The sequence below is a fragment of the Schistocerca piceifrons genome, chromosome 2, assembly GCF_021461385.2.
Source record: "Schistocerca piceifrons isolate TAMUIC-IGC-003096 chromosome 2, iqSchPice1.1, whole genome shotgun sequence".
Lineage (NCBI taxonomy): Eukaryota > Metazoa > Arthropoda > Insecta > Orthoptera > Acrididae > Schistocerca > Schistocerca piceifrons.
In genome coordinates, this window is record NC_060139.1 from 13595778 (window position 1) to 13610599 (window position 14822).

The 14822-nt window shown below is 40.7% G+C and overlaps 1 protein-coding gene across 1 annotated transcript in view; it reads right to left on the reverse strand.

The window, feature by feature from the left end:
- Positions 1 to 8044: 8044 nt before the first annotated feature.
- The window catches only part of LOC124778019 (UDP-glucosyltransferase 2-like), a 107746-nt gene continuing 100968 nt past the window's right edge, over positions 8045 to 14822 (reverse strand). Inside the window, exon 7 of the mRNA XM_047253597.1 lies at positions 8045 to 9300. Coding sequence (XP_047109553.1) covers positions 9021 to 9300 — 280 coding nt within the window. The 3' untranslated portion in view covers positions 8045 to 9020. The remainder of the gene's footprint in view (positions 9301 to 14822) is intronic.

Consider the following 14822-nt stretch of genomic DNA (forward strand, 5'->3'; position numbering starts at 1 on the left):
GCCGTAATTCTGACAACAGATATGCTGGGTAGTTGACGGAAATGTATGATGACGGAGAACCGTTTATGAATGTAAACCAAGTTTGCTTTGGAATAAGCACACTGAAAAAACCATACACGTGTTAAAATTCGGCTTTCCTTACACGTGCTGTATGTCTTAACAATCGTCGTTGTCGATGTTTCTAGGACCAGTATCAGTCTGAGTTGTGACTACTGTATTCGTTACACAACCTACTTTTTACAAATGTAAATACAGTAATGCAAATAAAATGGTAGACTGATTTGGCTGAAAGTTCTTTTGCGTTGTTCTTATATCCCAGAATATCCTAAGAAAGAAAACTTCTCGTTTTCCAAGATTATGAAAATATTAAATAATTTGCACAGTCAAAATAAATATGTTGGAATTATCTGGCAATGATAGACAGAAATGAAGCAACAGTGAGATTCGATCCAGAGGTATCGCGCTTACGGAACTAACAGCTCAGCCGCCGAATCCTTAATTAACAGATATAACACAAAAGTACATCAGCAGGCCTAAAATTATCGAACACTATTTTCTCGATAACGTTTGAAAGTTACGTCTTCCTGTTGCTATATGTTGAATTCTTACAAGGAGCAACTTGAGTGTTAATCGCAAAAGGCCAACAATATTTACGGCATTCGACGGCCCACATATTGTCTTCCATGCAACCACAATATTGTCCCTGCTAAGGGCAACAGGGGCGGGGCTGGAGGTATGCAATGGTGAGCTCAGCATAAGGCTACAGAGCGTAGTTGAACTCGACTAGTAACTTAACTGTGTTACACTGCTATTCGTGTTGACACAAAGCAGAACACTGGCAACGATAAACAGAGCAAACAGTATATTAAGTCTACAGCAACAGTTGCCGAAGTTGATATTTCGCCAGACATAAACCCAAGGAATTTCTCAGAGTGAGAAAGACGTGGCAGATGAGATATCAGCGTTTGTGCATGATGAGTCGGTGGAACGCATTGTGTCGTAAAAGCTCGACTGTGCGGACAATGCACTTGAGGCGTACAATGAAGAAGCTGTATCAAGATCAACTAAATATCAATGCCTTAACGCATTCGTATACGGTTATGTCGACTGTTAATCTGGATGGTAAGCTGGCTGGAAAGTTAGTTATTGTGCTGCAAAAAGCTGGAGGTGTACTCACCCCTAAGATCCTTTCTCGTGTGCGTGATCTTGCAAAGGCAGTAGGAACATTTATGCCACAGCAAGCAAGAGTGGGAAAACAGGCGTAAGACAACTATAACTATGGTACGAACACTGCTTTTGGCCAATAATGGTCAGGAAACTTGCTTTTGCTCGATTCCTGGTCTGCGTATAAAAGTCTTACTCCTTTAGAGCAAAGTATTCGTCCTGAAAAGTTTGTGATATTGTAATTCAGACCACCTACAACCACTGGACAAATTCAGCCTCTCGATATTTCTTCCGGGCGTATAAAACATATTATCGCACCATCTCTAGGACAGCCAGTTTCACGATATGCTACATGACAGGCTATTTTATATTCGGCTACACGCCATCACATTCATCACTTCTCATCACCCCGTCACACCGTCCTATATGCATTCTTGAGGAGCGAATACCTAGCTGAACGTCCTGCAAGGTCTGTAACTCCCAAGCAGTTCGCCTTCGGTCTTGATGGTGCGAACTTTTGTTGTCACTGTGGCGCGTTGTTGTTCACTCACTGTTCACGATGTAAGTCATACATCCCATAAAAGGTTGGCCTCTGCGCCTCCCTCCTGATGCACGTGGCGAGTCATTAGGAGCTAATATTTTTCCTGTCGTAATTGTTGTTCAAATAAGCCTTACTAAAAACTGAAGTTGCGGTCTCGCATTCAAGGTTGGTTCAAATGGTTCTGAGCACTATGGGACTCAACTGCTGAGGTCATTAGTCCCCTAGAACTTAGAACTAGTTAAACCAAACTAACCTAAGGACATCACAAACATCCATGCCCGAGGCAGAATTCGAACCTGCGACCGTAGCGGTCTTGCGGTTCCAGACTGCAGCGCCTTTAACCGCACGGCCACTTCGGCAACCTCGCATTCAAGGGGCTCTTGGTTATTCATGTCGTTGAAAACTTGTCAGTGTGAATCATATCGCTGGAGGGAAATTCGTATGGTCCCGTTGCTAGCGCGGCCCAGGCGTGGCGCTATCTCGTGAACTCTGATTACACGTCACTGTGTCCAACCAACACCACCTAGACTACAGGCCTGCGCGCACACTTGTGACGTCACATGCTGATGGCCAGGTCTGTATCGGAATGCTCCTGTTATGCACTCTGCAGCTATAGGAACATTACGAGTGTTAGAGCTGAGACCGCAAAGGTATTCTCGTGCTTTCCTCTTCTACATGTCCTTGTAATGAAAGGATGGAAATTTATATCATTGCAAAAGTAACTGAACAAAACCGCCCTATGTTATTTCAAGATGTAAAATAATTTTGACGGTTTGCCTTAAATGCGCGTTTCTAGGCTTGAATACAAACTGTAATTTTAAATTCTGTCTTTTACCTCAGGAGCTAGGCTTTCTTGCAGTAAAAGAAATCGGCAATATGCAACAACAGGCAGACGTGTTTGGTTTTAAATAAAGCAGCTGGAGCTCCTACAGAATTTAAGAGTGTTTCCCCGGTTATTTTCGTGAACTTTTCTCTCCACTTCAAAATTTGCTGACCTCACACGAAACTCAAATCATTCGACGAAATGAAGCACCTCCTGACAATGTTTAACAAATCAAGTTTCTCAAAAGCTTTAGAATAGAATAGAATTTTTTATTAGCCTTTCAGTATTTTTCATACAATTGGCTTCGTCAAAGTTTACAGAGGGTTTTAATTTCAGTACGATATTCAAATAGTTACAGAAATGGGAGAAAAGGAACTAAATACCTTTTCTTCAGCATTATGCAAAACAATGTTTTATAGAGTAATTAAATATACACATAAGAAAAGAATCATAGTAAATAACTAGCTTATATAATATCAAAACATTTTCTTCGTAACTTAGGTAAAACATATATTTTGATGATTAGTTTCTAAGAATTCTTCAGTTGTATAGAATTCGTTGTTTTTTAGCCAGGTTTGCAATGTATTCTTATATTTATTTAGTGGTACTGTACAAGCTGAGCATGGTAACTTATTGAAAAATTTTATGCTTAAGTACTTATAGTTATTATGGACTACAGCAAGTCTTGTGGAAGGCAAGTCCAGCAGGTGACTGTTTCTTGTACTGTGTGCATGCACATCACATCTCATGTTCAATTTTTTCAGATTTTCTGTGGCATATATTAGACAATTATATTTGTACATGCTTGGCACTGTCATTAAGCCTAGAGATTTAAAATAATTTCTGCAAGACTCTCTGGGTGCTAACCCCTCCATGCACCTGATTGCTTTCTTCTGCCATCTGAAAATACATTCAGCCCCTGGGGTGTTACCCCAAAGCAATATTCCATATTGCAGTTGGGAATGAAAAAAAGTATAGTATGAGTGGAGTAGCAATTGCTTGCTCACACTTTCTTAAATTATACCATAAGAAAAGTACTCATGCTAGTTTACTACATAGATAATTAGTGTGTCCTTCCCATGAGAGCTTTTGGTCTATGATTAGTGCAAGTAATTTTAATGTTTTGTTTTCATTTTTAGTTACTTTGAGATTAAATATTATTTCTTCTGTTTCTGTTTGATTTATGCACAGTTGGTTTGCTTGACACCAGTAATTAGCCATCTGCATCATTTCTCTATTTTTGTCCAATACACTCTAAGTTCTCTCCTGTACTTATTAATGTCATATCGTCAGCATATACTATGTTCTTACACGGTACGTAATTCGAGAAGTCATCAACATAGACAATGAACAGAAAAGGTTCAAGAATAGAGCCTTGGGGTATTCCTATTTCCATAGGGAGTATTTCTGACCTCTGCTTATTTGCATATAAAAGTTTTAACCTATTGCTTCGATAAGATCTGAATAGTCGGAGTGTGTCATCTTCAATGCCATAGTATTTTAACTTTTTGATGAGTATGTCATGTGACACCGAGTCGAAAGCTTTACTAAGGGGACTAAGTGTTCCAGACATTGACACCCTTTTTTCATACCCTTCATTTCAATTTTTTTAGCTATACATTTAATGACGAGATTACTGAGTCCATAATAATCTTCTGTTTTGGAATTACTTAATTTGTTTATTGACTTATGAATATCATTTAATGTGATTCATGTCTAAGTGAACTTCTCACTTCTTGTCTGTTTTGTACAAGTGAGCAATGGTTCTGCATCAGGGGCAGAATTGATGGGTGGGGTGGTGACGCTATTTACAAAATATTCATTGAGAATATTGCAGTCAATAGGGATACTCCTTTCTTTATTGGTATTATTAATTTCCCTTTTAATGACAGTACAGACAGCTTTACATTTATTTTTAAAATTTATATTAATCATTTGCACAGCACTTAGCATTTTTTATTTCTAATTTGTAAAGGTTTCTCATTTTAGTGTAATTCTCCTTGTCCCTATCACTGTTAAGAGATTTGTCTTTCGTTATTATCAGTAGTATTCTGAGTTCGTTAAGTTATGGGGTGTTCCACTTGTTAGTATTTTGTTGCTTATGAGTAATATTACTCAGGTACCTTTTGGTTATCAAGGGGCATGTCATTTCTACTATATGCTTTATCTCCGTCAGGAAAAGGGAAAAACATTTATTAATCGTTTTCTTGTTATCCATTACATGAGTTTAATGCATTTCTTTTAACTGGCTTATCATTTTGTTTACATTGGATTCACCTAGAATTCCTTATGTCACTTCTGTGTAGAACTGAAGGCTGACATTTCTATTTGAAGCCATAGCCCTGCATTATCTGCTATACCTAATTCTATTAGATCACATTGTATGGAGTCTCTTTGTACATTGCTAATTATGTTATCAAGGCATGTGTTCAGTCTAGTGGGTTTTTCATTGAGACAGTAATAGTTTAATGACTTCAGAGTGTTAATCGTATGATTTACATTTTTTTTCTCTTTGCCCTTATATCTATGTTAATATTACCTACAATTACAATTCTATGCAGTTTATATTTTCACAACAATAATATTAAAGTATTAATTTTTTCTATAAATACTATCTCATCAGAGCCTGGGATTCGATAGATTGAGACAATTACAGTTTTCTGGTTATGCATTACCGCACCGGCTACTTCTATTGTAGCTTCAAAGGCATATTCTACTAATGTCTATAACTAAGTAATGCAATTCAAGGTTACTTTTGACATATATTTAAACCGCACCATGTGTAATACTTTTTCTGCAGTAGCTTGTAACTAACGAATATCCAAGAGGAACACACAGGTCTATTTCAGTGTCTTTCATCCAGTGTTCATTGACGCTTAGAACACTGCAGTTGGTTTTATCGAGCCAGTGTTGTAATTCATTGATGTTACACCTTAGAGATTGTACATTTATATGAAGGAGGAGGAAACTGTCACTGCTACATAATGGTATTCTACTTTCACAGAACTTTCTGTATTCATTTATTTTCACTACATGATCTAAGGTTGCACAATTATCTGAATGAATTAGACTGCTGCAGTTTCCACTTACATTGTGGTTTCTAACTTTCCTTCGTCTGCAATGTCGTTTTCTCTAAAAAAAAAAAAAAAAAAAGAGGTGTACAGTCATGCTCTGTGGGACTGTCTTAAGACAAGGCTGCTGCGTGCTCGTATTTCATTTACAACTTTATCTCCTGACACAAAAATGTTTTCCCATGGTAATTTAGATGCTCACCATGTTCAGTGTGCAAATTTCTTTCAAGTCTGCTAATATCCACTACATTGCATTTAGCATAAATGGAACAGTTGTTTGAATTTAATATTTGTTTTACGAATCTCTTTGTTAACATATGAATTATAGATCAAGTCATGTCTATGAGGTATCGTCACAACAATAGTGTTTTCCACCTTACTTGCATCTAAAAAAAAATTCAAACCTGTTATACCCTTTCTGGCTTCATTATGTGCTACATCATTTGCACCAGTCACACAAACAACAAAGTCACTGTCCCTTGTTGTATTCTTCTGTTCTCGCACCAGGTTTTACGATGCCAGTTGCACGAAGATCCGTATTCACATCCTATAGAATATTTGCTAGCTTTCTTCCGTGGCTGTCCGCTAAAAAAAAGCACATTGTGTTTCTTTGTTCGCTGTTTCTGGCTGTTGGCGATGTTTTTGCCGCTCCTTAGAATGTTTTTATCTTCACGTTTAGTGGCTTGTTCACTTTCAATGTTTATGGAGTTGCTGCTGCTTTCTGATAACACACAACTTGTTTGTGCACACGAGATTAGGTTTATTCCATGTATTTCGTTGTGAGTAAGGCACTTTTTTTAGTCACTTTGTTTGGCATTACACGAGAAATAGTTTTTCAATTGTTTACACACTTTAGGCCACTGTTTTCACTTTGAAGGGCATTTGAGTTCGGCCTATTTACGCAATTTTGACCATTACTTTCACTGGAATGTGTGTAAGTTGTTTATGCTCTTTTGGCGTTTACTGCTCGCAACCAATGCATTTAACTCACGGTTTTCGTTCTCAAGTTTAGTGATATCTAGTCTCAGTATATCAGCAACTGTCTGAAGACTTTTTAATCGTTCATTTAACTTTTCGATTTCTCCTTTACCGTTATTACAAACACTATTTTTTACAACGTGGCTGTAGCTTTTTGTCTCGTTAATATTACTCACTTCTGCACTTGACGCGCTTTCCCTTAAATATTGTACAGCTTTAGAATCTTAAACATGAAAAGATTGTTTCTCCTATATCCTTGATTGAAATTCGTGTCACAGAGTGCTGTTAATTTAATTATAATGCACTTACCTCGAAATTCTGCTTTCTATACTGCTTAATCTATCGAACACTGAATTAAAGCAATTTTCTAAGGTAGTTTACTCAAACTGAAATTATTTCCGAATAGCTGTATATGTAAAACTGAACAAACTCATTCAGTAGCTCTTCCAAATAAAAAGTACCGGAAACTAAATAATCTGGTAGGAATGATAAGGAATACTAAATATTTTCGAGCTACACTGATTAATATAACTATTCTGTGTGACAATAGTTGCAAATATGAGAGACATTTCACAGCCAGCTTCGTATTAACCTCGCAGCAATGGTCCAGAATTAAGAAACAAATGATACTGGTACATGATACATACCAGGTAACTGCTTTTAAAAACAATTGGCAACTGTGGTGCAATGGAAACAAATAACATGCTACAATTTTTTTTATTTACTTACCCTTAATGATGCATAGACACAAATTCCTGTCTGGGAATAACTGCAATCCATCGATTTCGCAACTTCACACATTTGGGAAATCGAAACATGTGCACTTTCATGCCTTTTTGGGATTTATAATTTCCCTGGCGAAAGGAAAGGCAGCACCTGTATCCCATACTTCGCAGAACTGTAGGCAAATACTGTATGAAATATATATCACTTTCACGTGTCACACACTTTCAACACAATATACACGCCAATAGGACTGCCAACTGAAGATAAGATGGCCAACAGTTTGTGACGTCACGTCCCAATATGGCCGCTGTGCGTAGGCCATGTATCTAGAAGGCTTTGGTCCAACCCGGCCGTGGCAGCTAACTGGCGCGAACGTCTAGGGAGCGAAAACCAAACAGGAAGGCGAGTAGTGGCGCGTGGCTCTGGCGAGCGCCCCTGCGGCTCGGTGGCCAAGAGCGCCTCAGTTCGACCCTCTGCCCATCAGGTGGCTGGTGAACCCTTTGGCTAACCTTCCAGGATGGTGGCGGAATGACGGCGTCCACATGGCGGCCAGTATTTGTTCATGTTACTATCTTGCAGCTTCAGGCATCCCGTGTGGCATGTGCCAAAGTGTCGCTGGTTGTAGTAGCTGTCGGAGAACTGATGGACGCCTGGAGAAGACAGTGGCGCAATGCTGTTGAAATGTTTCAGAAAGCGTCGAGCTAGGAATTCTGAAGTACCACCGTACAAGAAACATAAGACTTAAACCATAAAAGACAAATTTATTGTACAAAGCACTCCATATTGTTACTGCGTATTTCCTTAGCACGTAAAATCTAAGTAACTCAAGCAAATGCATCCAAAGCTACAATACAAATTTAGTATTAGGGACTGTACAATTTAACTTGAGATTTCAAATCATAATCCTGCGACCAGTTTCGCCCTACTCTGGTGGTTCTGTTTCAACTTGAAAATCTAATTATAATACATATAATAATACAGTATAATATAATACAATATTCGGTTTGTTATGCCAGTTGCCTTTTTTTTGTGAAAACAAAGTCACAGTAGTGGAAAATACTTAAATATCGTCTATTTTCATACAGAACTACCCACTTTGTCTAAGTTGCCTGTGTACAGATGCGAAAGTACCGCGGGTGCTGTCCCTGCGACAGCATGGAGTCGTCACGGCGGTGTTGCACTGCATTCAGGGAATCCGGGCACGCTATGTAGATCGACCAACTCGTCGCTATAAACCTATCCACACTGCTGTGTACCAAAACGTACAACTAGTACTGCCGGAGAAACAAACCAGAGACCGAACCGAGCAGTACTGAATGCAAGCTTGAGGACAAAGAGTAAAGTGGGCGTTACTGCTGTCAGGAGCAAGTGAATGGAACCTAGTTTACTTCCTAACAGGACGAACAGTGCATACTGTCGACAACTGCAATGTGTGCAGATATTTTCAGTGCAATTCATATACATTGAAAAATGGGGTTATACATCGTACGAAGTGCAGCTACTCTGTAACGTGTCACTGATACCAGGATCTCCAGTATCAAACTACTGGGAAGATATCCTCGAAGAACGGACGACATTTGATCAGATTCACTCTGCACATAATGTGATATGAACTCTGATGTTATTTCACAGAAAAACTTCAGAGAGACGCTAATCTGTAAATGTTTCTCAACGTATAGTGTTGGTGGAAAAGAGTCTAGAATAGTTCATGGGTGCGTCACTGTTTCTTCTGCTTCTGCTTGTTGCCCACGCAGAAGGAGACTGCCCGCCGCGTGACGAAGTAGACGGCGCAGAGTGTGAGGGCGACGCCCACCAGCAGGAAGGCGACGACGTCGAGCAGCAGCAGCTGCCACCAGTGCAGGTCGAGGGCTGCGCTCCGCAGATGAGGGGCTCCCTTATGGCGGATCACGTACTCGATCCACCACACCGCCCGCTCCAGAGAGTCCGCCCTGTGCTCGCGGAACACGGCCGACAGTCGCTTCATGTTGTCTGCGTATCTGCATAAGAAAACAACATCATGCGTCTAAGGATACAAACTGGAGTAACCTTATTCGAAGTATACCATCCTGAAGTGATAGGTTAACATAGAGCAAAGATTTACGAGATGAACATACGTGAAGTAAACAGACTGACAACAAAACCAAATGCAGTTTAGTAGCTCCAGCCTTGTTTGATGAAGGTCACCGCAGTATATCCTGAGCAAGTCTCTTCAGCTTTGTATAGCTATCACAAATAGCGTCCAGTGTAATTTGTTTTCTATGTCAACACATTGGGCTCGCCCTACGAATTTTACCTTTCTCACCCCCACAACTATTCCTCCACACGTTATCAATTGTTTGAAGTCTCAAGAACTGTCCCGTCAAACAATCCCTTCCTTCAGCCTGCAGTTAACATTTTGCTGAAAAACTGCAGTTAACATTTTGCTTCCCAAATAGCAAAATGTATCTACCAGTGCTACTGCCCGATTTCCTAATCAGTAGAAATTTATTTCATTCGACTGCCCTTATCAAACAAAGTAAACTGGAATTCTGCCAGTTACTAATATTCTACTTCTGCTAAGTAATTGATTTTCCAGCTGTATTTCAGGAAACATATTGTGGAAATACTACATACACCAGAAATTACCAAAATCCTACATGTGATATCCCATAAATCTAATAATCCTCGTTAATTATAAAAATACATTTAAATTTTCTGAAAACCACTTTAAAGAAGAATAAAACTGAAGTGAAATCGCACAACAGTTTATAAATACTAAATTTGTGAATGATCAATCTGGAATAGCAAAAGAAACAGCTATCTGAGAGTGTGAATTCCAACAGGTCCATTAGTTCAGTAATGGGAGTGGACGTTTTCTCTCTGTTTTCGTAGGATGGCATTAGTTATCTGTAGTGTAGGCTCTACTGATTTGGAACAATAAAGATTTTGTATTTCAAATAATGCAAGTGTGGCTCCATCAGAAACTTTTATGTTTGTTCTGTTATTATTGAAAGTGTATGTTTGAAGAGATTTTTATTGAGCATGTAACTTATGCTGCCCCTGCAATTCACAATAGGCCTGATTGGGGTTGGGACCTAAGGCAAAGTGCTTGTTGGCTCATTGCTACAATATAGCTTGCCGAATGGTCAGCAATAAGTTTGTTATCTGAGATGCGCTTAATCTTTTTTCTTTAATTCTGTTTGTTGGATCTTTTGGTATTTTTGTTAAGTTGTAGCATTGAAACAAGTCTTAAGTGATATGTAAAGGTATTTTAAATTACCGCTACCAGTCAAACTTTGGTAACTATTGTATTACTTATTTATTTTGCAACATGTTTCGAGGGAATACCTCATCTTCAGGCCAAAAGCATTACAAAAATTATCTTACTATAAGGTCATACTGATGTTACATAATCTTCCCATAAGTGCTGTGGATATGTTAGAACAAAATTATCCGTAATTACGAACTAGCGGCACAGCACAAAAATAATAGACTACAGCACTCACATTATGTAAAACTGCAAGTAAGAAGTGAACTGATTAACAAAAGAAAACTGAACTCAATTAAGGCCAACGACGTACAACAGTAGGTAATTGCTACCGTACGCATAGGCGAGGCCGTTAGTACCGTCGACATACGAGGGTTGAATGCAAAGTAATGCCTCCACCTTCGTTAATTGAGTGTGGTTGGGAATATTTTAATAAACCAAACGCAGAAATAATCCTTAGAATGCGATCTTTAATTACCAATATTCAGTTTTCCACGTAATCACCAGTCAATTGGACACATTTCTGCCAACAATGAAAAAGTTTTCTGAAGCCGTCACGGAAGAAGTTGACGCTCTGTTTCCGCAACCACAGTCTGACAGTTCTCTCAACGTCTTCATTAGAAGCATAATGATGTCCCCGAACATCATCTTTCATTATCGGGAAAAGATGGAAGTCAGAGAGTGCTAAATCTGGACTGTACGGAGGATGCTGTACGGTGGTGAGATTCAATCTCTGAAGTCAGCATCCGGGGTACCCATCGTGTACAGATCTTACGATAGCCAAGCAAAGCAAAGCAATTGTGCTTGCAATTTCTCTCTGAATGATGCGGCAATCGTCCTGGATCAATCTGCCAACGTTTTGCTTTTGAAACTCGGTGGTTGCTGTCTCAGGGCGCCCAACTCTGTCACTGAGGTCAGATGTTCCCGTCTCAACATCTTTAAACTTACTAGCCCAACGACGCACAGTACCCACATCAACACAATCACCATAAACCGCTTTCGTTCTCTCGCCTGCGCAGGGTTCCATGTTTTACACTGTAACAACACAACAGTTCAATGCTAAGGCTTCTCGTCAACTGGAGCTGTAGAGAAGAGGCTACGGAACAAGCCAGTACCTGCCGCATACCAACGCTGCCAACTGTTGAAGAGTTACGATGGTAAATAACAAATATCGTGTGAATATGGCCTCCCGGCGGGTAGACCGTTCGCCGGGTGCAAGTCTTTCGATTTGACGCCACTGCGGCTTCTTGCGCGTCGATGGGAATGAAATGATGATGATTAGGACGACACAACACCCAGTCCCTCAGCGAAGAAAATCTCCTACCCAACCGGGAATCGAACCCGGGCCCTTAGGATTGACATTCTGTCGCGCTGACCACTCAGCTACCGGGGGCAGACATTATGAAGGTGGAGGCATTACTTTTCAGTCAACCCTCGTATCTCGATGTATCAGTAGTTTAAATCTATTAAATCTATCGATGGACTGTTTGCCTAACGATAATGCGTATCCCTTCTTCCTTGTGTGACTGGAAATCAAAATTTAAGCGTTGATCAAAAGTTTCCGTTCGAAGGCCGTACAGTCCAGAATCGGTATGCCACACAGGCAAAACCACCTTGGAGGGCATTGAGACAGCGATGCATCAGACTGAAGATACCCGTTTGTGTGAACAAGTCCATAACTGCCTTTCGCACATCCTCGTCGACCGTTCAGTGCCTCTTTTAATGAAACGAAGGCTTGATAATCACTAAGGGAGAATATTAGAACTGTAGTTTCCCGCTTGAGTTGCCGTCAGTTGTGCGTTGCGACATGGGAATGTGCGTCATCATTAAGCAGCAGCACCCCTGGGCGCACCATTCCACGCCGCTGCTTTTCGACAGACATGCTTCCCCATACACTACTCATTCTCCGTTGGATTACCAGCAGCTTATCTGCCTTTCAGCAGCCAAGAAAAGACTAACATCACGTTGGTCGTGTTTGGACGCATTTGGTAATAACATCGCCAATTACCGCACACGTTGAAAAGGCACGAATGCGAGACTAACCTATTGCCGACATATCGGTGCTTCTATACGTGCATCTGAGTCGCGCTACGTTTCGTATACGCTGCAGGAGCGCTCTCAAACGGAAACTTTTTGATTACTCCTTACGAGGTGCATTCAAGTTCTAAGGCCTCCGACTTTTTTTCTCCAGACTGGAAAGAGATAGAAACATGCGCATTGTTTTAAAATGAGGCCGCATTCATTGTCAATACGTCCCAGAGATGGCAGCACCGTACGGCATATGGAATTTTACCGCCAGTGGCGAGAATGAGAACTGTTTTAAATACTTAAAATGGCGACGTTTTCCTTACTTGAACAGCGTGCAATCATTCGTTTCCTGAATTTGCATGGTGTGAAGACAATTGAAATTCATCGACAGTTGAAGGAGACATGTGGTGATGGAGTTATGGATGTGTCAAAAGTGCGTTCGGGGGTGCGACAGTTTAATGAAGGCAGAACATCATGTGACAACAAACCAGCACAACCTCGGGCTCGCACAAGCCAGTCCGACGACATGATCGAGAAAGCGGAGAGAATATTTTTGGGGGATCGCCGAATGACTGTTGAACAGATCGCCTCCAGAGTTGGCATTTCTGTGGGTTCTGTGCACACAACCCTGCATGACGACCTGAAATTGCGAAAAGTGTCATCCAGGTGGGTGCCACGAATGCTGGCGGACGACCACATGGCTGCCCGTGTGGCATGTTGCCAAGCAATGTTGACGCGCAACGACAGCACGAATGGGACTTTCTTTTCGTTGGTTGTGACAATGGATGAGACGTGGATGCCATTTTTCAATCCAGAAACAAAGCGCCAGTCAGCTAAATGGAAGCACACAGATTCAGCGCCACCAAAAAAATTTCGGGTAACCGCCAGTGCTGAAAAAATGATGGTGTCCATGTTCTGGGACAGCGAGGGCGTAATCCTTACCCATTGCGTTCCAAAGGGCACTACGGTAACAGGTGCATCCTACGAAAATGTTTTGAAGAACAAATTCCTTCCTGCACTGCAACAAAAAAGTCCAGGAAGGGCTGCGTGTGTGCTGTTTCACCAAGACAATGCACCCGCACATCGAGCTAACGTTACGCAACAGTTTCTTCGTGATAACAACTTTGAAGTGATTCCTCATGCTCCCTACTCACCTGACCTGGCTCCTAGTGACTTTTGGCTTTTTCCAACAATGAAAGACTCTCTGTGGCCGCACATTCACCAGCTGTGCTCCTATTGCCTCAGCGATTTTTCAGTGGTCAAAACAGACTCCTAAAGAAGCCTTCGCTGCTGCCATGGAATCATGGCGTCAGCGTTGTGAAAAATGTGTACGTCTGCAGGGCGATTACGTCGAGAAGTAACGCCAGTTTCATCGATTTCGGGTGAGTAGTTAATTAGAAAAAAAATCGGAGGCCTTGGAACTTGAATGCACCTCGTATATCCTCCAATTTCATTACACTGCAACTAAAGAAACAAAACACCCTCCGAACGGGCATTGAAGGCCCAACGGTACAGATCGGCCACCTTATCCTCAGCCCTTAGGCGTCACCAGATGCGGATGCGGAGTAGCATGTGATCAGCACACCACCCTCCTGGCCGTTATCAGTTTTTCGTGACTGGTGCAGCCACTTCTCTTTTAAGTAGCTCCAACATTGGCCTCACAAGGGTTTGTAACACCATAGCTCTAATACTGTACGGATTTATTTTGCTTTTTTCCTTTGGTTTAATGTTATAACATTGAGTATCTGTAAATGTGTTTGAATCGATAACATAAAATTGCATACTCCTTTCTTTGTTAAAATTTTGATGTCGTGGTATGATTCTATGCAATGTGGTATATCTGTCATTTAAATTCTTTGTCCCATTTGGAGGGAACAAAACTTGCTATATATAATTGTAATTTCTGTGTAAATAATTTTTTGTAGAAATGCCCATTTGTGCAAATGTTCTGTTTTATTTAAAATGTTTGTTTACTGTTATGTAAACTGCTGGTCCTCGCTTAGGGTTCTTAGTTGTTCTGTGCATAAGAGGTAGTTTGGTTCCCCTCGGGAACGGGACTGTCTAGTGTGCGCAAATTGTGGTTGGCCTAGGTAGAAAAGGTGGAACGAGAGTCAGTTGGGGACGAGCTACCAAACTGTGCACTGCCATGTTAAAGTTGTACATTGTGCTGGTGCCGAGAGAGGCTTTTTCTGCCACTTTCCAATGCCTCGGATGGATGGATGGATAAATAGCTGGAACGATTCT